The sequence below is a fragment of the Geospiza fortis genome, unplaced genomic scaffold (assembly GCF_000277835.1).
Source record: "Geospiza fortis unplaced genomic scaffold, GeoFor_1.0 scaffold41, whole genome shotgun sequence".
Lineage (NCBI taxonomy): Eukaryota > Metazoa > Chordata > Aves > Passeriformes > Thraupidae > Geospiza > Geospiza fortis.
In genome coordinates, this window is record NW_005054299.1 from 18,507,544 (window position 1) to 18,515,705 (window position 8,162).

Consider the following 8,162-nt stretch of genomic DNA (forward strand, 5'->3'; position numbering starts at 1 on the left):
CTGGCGTCGCTGTCTTTCGATAACCCAGATTGTCCTGACCTGCAGCTGACCATGGGCGCAGTAATTGTGGAAGAAATTAGGGTGGCAGTGGAAGAAGCTACCGGATTCCGGTGTTCAGCTGGCATCTCGCACAACAAGGTACATGCATAACACATCAGCCTGATTTCTTCTGGGTTGCAGAGTCAGAACATGCTGTAGATGCTCTCCTATACTTACAAGTCTCCTGTACAGAAGACAAACCAAATTGGGAATGCAACCATGTGTGATCACACCTTCAGAGAAATTATAAGACATCTGGAAATGGGAGGAGTTGTTTCCCCAGAGCTGTGGCCTGGGCAGTCAGCAATCCCCTCATGTACTGCCTGGATTCCTGGTGCACCCTAATGAGTGAGCTCACTAGGAACAAAAGGAGTTTAAGTCCTCCAGAAGTGTTTTCTGTAGAAAAAACAGAAGCATAAAGCAGATAATCTTTACCTTGAGTTTCAGGCAACAGTCACTGTAGCTAGTTTTACTGACACAAATTCCCAGATACTCAGTGGCAGAAGAACACCAGATTGGGGCACTGAGGTGAGGTGGGTTGTTTTTTGTCTTTCTGGTGAGTCAGTGTTTACTCTGCTGGCCATGGGGATTTGGGTGATGCTCAGCCAGCTGCCGAGAGCAGCCACAGCAGCACTTGGTGCATGACAGCAGCTGCAGAAACAAATGGACTTTGATGCTGCAGCTACAGAGGATTTCCTGCTGGGTGAAATGCAGGCTGCTTTGCTGAGACATCCCTTTTGCTCTGCAGAAGAGGGGCTTATTTATAGAGTAATAACTTTATAAAGGCAAGCTCTGACTTAATAAAAAAAAGAAAGAAAATGAAGACTAAATGGATGCTTTGGAGTTCAAGGAAGATATATTTCATTGACTGCTGCAGAAACAGCTGGTACTACTGCCAGCTGTACACAGGGATTGGAACTGGTTCTGCACTGGCTTAGTCTGAAACTAGCAGAGACTGTGAGGCAGAAATGAGCTAGCTGAGGAATGTCACTGGTGTAGAAATTTCTAGTGGAAGCTATGTTCAATTTCCCTTTTTGCTTTCTTTAGTCAAGAGTAACAGAGAACTTCCCTGATATCCCTAGCAGCTTCTCCCAGCTTCCATTTTCTACGCCAGCATTTTTTTTTGAAAGAGTAAGGACATTGTGATGTACTGTGCTATCCCTGAAGAACTGTGTATCTGTAGCAGCAAGCACAGTGCAGAGATCACCACAGCATACTTGTGGCTGTGCAGAACACTGTGCTGTGCTTCCACAGCCAGCTCACCTTGGTGAGTACAAACCTTTTCTGCAGAACAAAAGAGGTGCTCTCAGTAAACCAGCCCACCTTCCACCCAGCAGGAAGCCCTCTGTAGCTACAGCATCAAAGTCAGCAAAGTCTGTTTGTTTCTGCAGCTGCTGTCATGCACCAAGAGCTCCTGTGGCTGCTCTTGGCAGCTGGCTGAGCATCACCCAAATCCCCATGGCCAGCAGGGTAAACACTGACTCACCAGAAAGAGGAAAAGCAACCCACCTCACCTCGGTGCCCCAATCTGGTCTTCTGCCACCGAGTTGCTGGGAATTTGTGTCAGTAAAAACCATTCTCAAGCTATAACAACTGTTGCCTGAAACTCAAGGTGAACTGGTTTTCCCAATGAAGTACCTTCTTAGAGTACACCAGGAACCCCGATGATGAATGAGACCAAAAAATTAGGAAGCACCTGAAGGATAACAGCATGGCTTTCTCAAGAACCACTCATGACAAATTCATTTATGTGCCCTCCTTGACAGCATAAGTGACCAAATGTGGAGGAAAGACTACAGATGTGAGGTGTCAACCTTGAAGTTTCTAACACACCTCACCCTGAGCTGAGTAACCTGGTGATGACACTGTAGCAGACAACATGGCTGAAGTTGTCTGAAGGGCATGCATGTAGCTGAAGAGAACACTACTGTTTCCCATAATGATTTTGTTCAGTGAGGTGCACTTTAAATTGGGATGTTCAGAGTGGGACCCTGGGGGGATCTGTCCAAGGTCTGCTAAGAGCCAGCATTTTCACTGAAGCCTACAGAGAGGGAACAGCTGTGTGAATTCAGGTGTTGCACAGATGAGGCTCAGGGCCTGGGCTGTGAAAGTTCTGAGATGAAATTAGAGTTGAATATTCTGAGCTTGAAAAAGCTTAGAGTCAGTGTGAAATCACCAAACAGCACTTCTTATGCTTCTCTTATGCTCATTGACTGTTTTTGTGGTTTATAGAAAAAAAGCAACCAGCAGGATTTTGGCTGAGTCACAGTAAGTCAGGAAGTAGCCTGGAGTTGTTGTGGACAAGCAGCAGGATGAGTCAGTAATATAAGTGCTCTTGTAGAAATGCCAAATCCTGTTTCAGCATGTGCAGTTTACAGAAGGTGTCAGAAAAAGTAAATGATTTCTCCCCATGAAGTCTCAGTGATTGGTTTCGCTTGCAGCACGTCACTTTATGAGGTGGGTAAACTTGGAAGTCTCTAGCCAGACAAGAAAAACAGTGATTGGACATCTGAAAAGGGATCTACTTTGTCTAGAAATGATTTCAAATGTATGTAAGCCTGTAAAATGGGCTATTAATAAAGGTCGTAGCTCAATAGGCAGGCAAGAAATTTTGCTTAGTTACAGGATGTGTGGCAAAGCACTGAAAGAGAAAGTTATTAAGAGTTGTTCAATAAAACCTCAAACACCCAGCTAAATGTACTTCAAGCTGATCTGTGTATTTTTGACCCTGTGGTAGCTTAGAGTGGGAAGGGAAGCTGTATAGGAGAGCTGCATTTCAAAGGTTTCCTTTTAAAGCACTATGCTGTTGCACACCTCACAGAGAGAAGATTAAAATAGTGACATTGAGAAAAAGCAAGACAAACACAGAAGGAAAAAGGAAATGAGAGGAAATGAAGGAAAAAGGAATAGTGAGAGACATAGCCTGGGGGAGGACTATGGGCATGGTGTGGAAGTTCTGGCATGCTTGCCTGATGGAAAACTATAGCAACCACAACAGATGAAAGATGTTTATCTGCTTGGAGCAGGAGTCCAGCAATTCACAGAACTAAAGCCTGGAAGCAGCTAATGCATGTCAAATCCTGAGGTGGATACTGCCTAAGAGCAAGCAGTGGTATACCCTGCACATATTTCTAGCAGCCATTCCAAAGGCAGCTCTTAGAGGTGATGCAGCACAAGCTGTTAGGTGGAGTCACATTAGTGCACGGTGTATAATAACAGAGTTTCCACCTTCTTCTGTGTTACAGACACTGGCAAAGCTGGCCTGTGGGTTGAACAAGCCCAACCGACAGACGCTTGTGTCTGCACGGTTTGTGCCACAGCTCTTCAGCCAACTGCCCGTCAGCAGCATGTGAGTACCAGGGAGCTGCTGCTGCTGCTCCTGGCCTCCTCAGCACAGCAGTGTGAGCTCACTGACAGCAGCCAGCAGAGGCTCTCAGCTCCACACTAACTGCTTGTCAGTGCTCCCAACAAACAGAGGGAACCCTGCCTGTGATCTCTTGTGGCTGTGAGTGACAGTTCAGGGTGTGTGCTTGGGAAGTACAGCCCGGCTGGTGAATGGACCACAGTCCAAAAGCCTGTGGGCATCCTTTCCCAGGGTAAGGCTGTGCTCAGGATGTCTGCTGGGGTGTATAGGTGTAAGCCAGAAGCAACTGTGAGCAAGGAGGCCATAGCTGTTCCCCAGTGTGACTGACAGCTGTCCTCACAGAGAGCAGATGTGGTTTGCTTTTGAGCATCCACACTGTGCACAAGTACTTTTCCTGGTGTAGGGCAGTGTTACCAGCCCTGCTGCTCCAGAAGAATGGATCCCTAATCCTGCTCCCCAGACCTGCACTGCTGCTCTCTGCTTTCTGTGTCTTGCAAGGGATGGAGAGGGATGTGTGTGGGAAAGGGTCCTTTCTATGTAGGAAGAAGGAAGCTGTATGTGAGGCATTCTTCAGAGCATGGTTTGGGGTCAGATGGAGCTGAGGGAGAAGCACTAAAATTGGGGAACCTAAGGAGCAGTTCCTACATCAACTCCTATGCGTCCTTTTACTATGAGCAGAAGAGCCACGTGCCAGGTGTTCCTTTTGTCCTGCTAGTTCCTAGCAGCTTCTAGTTGTCCTTATCTAGGAACAGCTGCTGCAATGAGACTTGTCACAGTGTCCACATGATGCTTCATTTGTGTTTTTTCCTTTGTTTCTCTGCCGTAGCCGTAACCTGGGAGGCAAGCTTGGCACTGCTATCACAGACATCCTGGGAGTGGAGTACATCGGGGAGCTGACACAGTTCAGTGAGACTGAGCTCCAGACACATTTTGGAGAAAAAACCGGGTAATGATGAACCACTCACCACAACTTGGCTCTTGGCAGGGATTGAGACTTCCTTTCAGTCACAGAACCTTGTTCTGCTGTGATTAGGAAGGCTGGAAGGTAAAACTTCAGTGACATCTTTGGGAAGCATTGATCTGTTGGGCCCACAGCAGGTTTCCAGTCTTGCCTGCTCCCAGGCACCCTCCCCAGGATAATATTTTGCTTGTCAGCCAGTGCCTCAGCCTTCCTCTACAGGATCCAAGGATGGGGTCAAAGGGCTGGTTCTCTGCAGGCTGGACAGAGGGCAGTCTTGACAGTTGCATCATAGACGAAATTGCAAGGCTAGGCTGGAGCCAGAAACACAGCTCTGGGCCCAGAACAGTGGTTGGACACCCCTGCAGACTGGTGAACTGTTGCCACTTCAGGAGAAGAGGTGGAGGAGTTGTGCTGACAGGCAGTTGTGGCCTGAAAGACTCCTGCCTGTTCAGCTGTGGCTGTGACTGTAGAGTGGAGGATGAGAGATAGTCACAGCTTGCACTGAGTTGAAAGCAGGGCTCAGCAGGAGACTGACGTGCTGCCCAGTGATGCCTGCCTGTCTGTAGCTGCCTTAACCTCATGCCTTCCCTGTGGCTTTCAGATCTTGGCTCTATGACTTGTGCAGAGGAATTGAAGAGGAACCTGTCAAAAACCGGTACCTGCCCCAGTCTATTGGCTGCAGCAAGAATTTCCCTGGGAAGTCAGCCCTGGCCACACAGAAGGCGGTAGGAGAAGCCTATATCTAGCATAAGGCTTGGTTTTCACACTGGAGAAGATAAGAATACTAAAAACAGACTAGCTTGTAAAACTGCTGCTTTTCTGCACATTTATGCCCTGAAACTCAGCCTAGAGGCTCAGTGTGAGAAGGTGGTTTGAGCTCTGGAAGTCCCTGTTGACAGAAATGCATTGACAAACTCCTGCACAAAGAGGTCCATCCTGGTTGTAACTTCCATGAGCAAAACTGGGCCTGTGCTGTTGAAAAGTTATTCACAGTGCCAAGCTTCAAGACCATGGTTGCTAGCCCAAAGAAAAAGGCAGGATGCACTTTAGCAAATAGGTGGGGGGCAGTTCCCACTGAGCTGTAGGAAGATGGAAAGAGAAATCCAGGACAGGGAATGTAGGTTATTTGGCAAAGTCTAGTAGTAATGCAGGGCTTGTATGGTATCTAAAATGTCCTTCCCTGCATTGTTGAATCTCAGCTGGACTGATTTCTCAAGGTCTACTACACATATGGGGCCTTACAATAGTCTGTCCATTCCAGTCTGATCCCCCCCCCCCAGCATTCCCCTTGTACTGTGGTACTGCTGTGAGCAGAGGCCCAACCTGTTTGTTACCCCTGCTTTGTCCAGGTGCAGCACTGGCTCCTGCAGCTGGCCTTGGAGCTGGAGTCCAGACTGAACAAGGACAGGAGCCAGGTAAGGAGGGGAGGCACAGGGAAACAAGGAGGCACATTTGCACCATAAGTGGTTTGCAGGACACTGAGGGTGGTATGTGGGAGGGGAGGAAATCTGCTCACCCACAGATGTGTGCCTGTGTGCTGAGGTGTCCCAAGAAGAGAGGTGTGCAGGAGCATGGCCCGGGAGGATGGTTTTGCCCCAGAACACTGCAGGGTTAAGAACAGTCCTTGTCCCATGCTTTATGTGCAGTGGCTTTCAGATGCAGGGATCTGAAAGCCACTGCACCTTCCTTCTGCTGCACTGCTGGTCCCTTGCAAGCCCTTTGCTGACCCAGGTGTGCCCTTGGGCTGTGAGAGGGAGTGCTGTGCTCCCATCTGGATGGTAGGCTGCAGGCCAGGGTGGGAGTAATCCACCAGCTTTGGCACTGCAGCAGGGCCAAAAAAACTGTGGAGCTGCCTTTGAGGGAAAGCAAGGACTAGCTGCTTCCCATCCTGTGTGGCACAGCTGTGCAAGCACTTGTTGTTGTGTATCCCATCCCTTGGCAATCAGGCCGGGCAGGACATGTCCCACCCCACCGTCAGGAGCTGGCAGGGGGGTGGAGGGCTGGGCAGGGCTCCAGGCGGGGAACAGTCCCCATGGCTGTTCCTGAGCTTTCCTGCAGGAGTCGCTGGAAGCACAGCTCTGCTCTCCCGGCAGAACCACCGCGTGGCCCGGCAGCTGATGGTGGTGATCCGCCAGCAAGGGGACACCCGCGTGTCACGTCTGTGTGCCCTGTCCCGCTATGACGCACAGAAAATGTGCAACGACGCCTTCACCCTCATCCAAACCTGCAACGTGGCTGGGGCTCACCAGGCTGCATGGTGAGTGTGGGACAAAGTGGGTCACCTGTGTCAGGACTGGTTCTGATGTGGGAGGTATTGGATGAGCCAGAGACCCATTGGGAAGGAACTGAAGTTAATTTGAGTGGCAGGAAAAGTGATTTCCAGCACCCTCACAGTAGAGTGCAGAGACCTTTTAGCAGTAGGACAGCCTGGCCTCTTCTGAGCCCCGCATCTGGTGAGACACTTCTGTACTGGGAGTTAGGATTGCCACTGGCTGGGGTTTATCCAGCTGAAGTGAGGCTGTCCTGACCCTGCTGGGCTGAAGAAATTAGCTAAGCCTGGTTGTCCTACCCTAAGGACAAAGGTTTTTGTGAGGAAGCCATTGGGGCAGGAAGAAAAATGAAAATGCACAACTCCTTCAGCATTTTCTTCCTTCCTTCTGCCCTGCAGAGAAGGCAAGAAGGTCCTGTCTGTTAAACTCTGACAAGGCTGCTGCTCCTTTAGTGTGTTCTCATCTCACAGCAGCTTCAGCCTGTAGTGACTGAAAGTCCAGGCTGGCAGTTGGCTGCTCCTGCTCCAGTGCCCTTCCTTTGGGAATTGCTGCTTTGGAAAGAGGGGTTCTGCTTTGCCCAGCACAGCCTGCTATGTCTGTTCTGGAGGTAGCAATACTACTTTGTCAGAGCAAACATCTCTCCCAACCCTTCCCAGATACTACAGTTCCCCTGTCTGTGAATGTTTTGTGTTGTTTAAAGTCTTACCTCAAAAGATTTCTTGCTTTCCAGGCTGTTGTCTGAGCTGATGTCACTCTGTCCTTTGCAGGTCTCCACCTCTGATTTCAGTGCAACTCTCAGCAAGCAAGTTCTCGGAGCCTGTCACCCTCTCTACAGGCATTGCCACCTTCCTGACGGGTGATGCCCAGCCTGATGGCACTGCCACCACCAGCCAAAACTCCACATCTTGTGGGAGGGCCGGGGTCAAGTTCTTTAGGAGCCCGAGCAAAGAGCTTCGGCAGAAGCCAGCTAGTGCTATCGAGTCGTTCTTCCAAAAGGCAGCAGAGCGGCAGCTGTCACAGGCAGTGACAGCAACCAGCCTGCCCACTGCTGCCACTGCAGAGCCAGCTGTGCCCAGCTCCCCAGAGCACCAGGAGAGAGCTGCTGTTGGCTTGCCTGTTGGACTTGCCTCTGTACAGTGTGACCTGGAGTCCCCTGTGAAGCAGGATCCCAGCGATGCCAGCCCTACTTCTCTGTACAAGAGGCTTTGCCGGGAGAAGTTGCCATCAGATGCCACACAAACACCCTCAACTCCACCCAGCTCCAGGACCCTTCTGAAATTCCAGCCAGCTGTGGAGGGAAATGAGCAGAATTTGCCACCCTCTCCTGAGCTCGCCCTGCTGCCTCCTGCCTCTCCAGGGGACCAGCAGCGCTGTGAGAAGTGTGGCCAGCTCGTGCTGGTGTGGGAGTTCCCAGAGCACATGGACTACCACTTTGCTCTGGAGCTGCAAAGCTCTTTCCTGGAGCCCAGCCCTCCCATGGCTCCAGACGCAGCTCCCAATGCAAAGGCTGTGGCTTCCAGAGCTCCTG

At 50.2% G+C, this 8,162-nt stretch overlaps 1 protein-coding gene across 1 annotated transcript in view; it reads left to right on the top strand.

The window, feature by feature from the left end:
• POLH (DNA polymerase eta) overlaps positions 1 to 8,162 on the top strand; it is a gene marked incomplete at its 5' end in the record, with an annotated part of 8,953 nt that continues 791 nt past the window's right edge. The window contains 7 exons of the mRNA XM_014308148.1: positions 1 to 138; positions 3,285 to 3,388; positions 4,230 to 4,349; positions 4,966 to 5,089; positions 5,714 to 5,779; positions 6,458 to 6,621; positions 7,402 to 8,162. Coding sequence (XP_014163623.1) covers positions 1 to 138; positions 3,285 to 3,388; positions 4,230 to 4,349; positions 4,966 to 5,089; positions 5,714 to 5,779; positions 6,458 to 6,621; positions 7,402 to 8,162 — 1,477 coding nt within the window. The remainder of the gene's footprint in view (positions 139 to 3,284; positions 3,389 to 4,229; positions 4,350 to 4,965; positions 5,090 to 5,713; positions 5,780 to 6,457; positions 6,622 to 7,401) is intronic.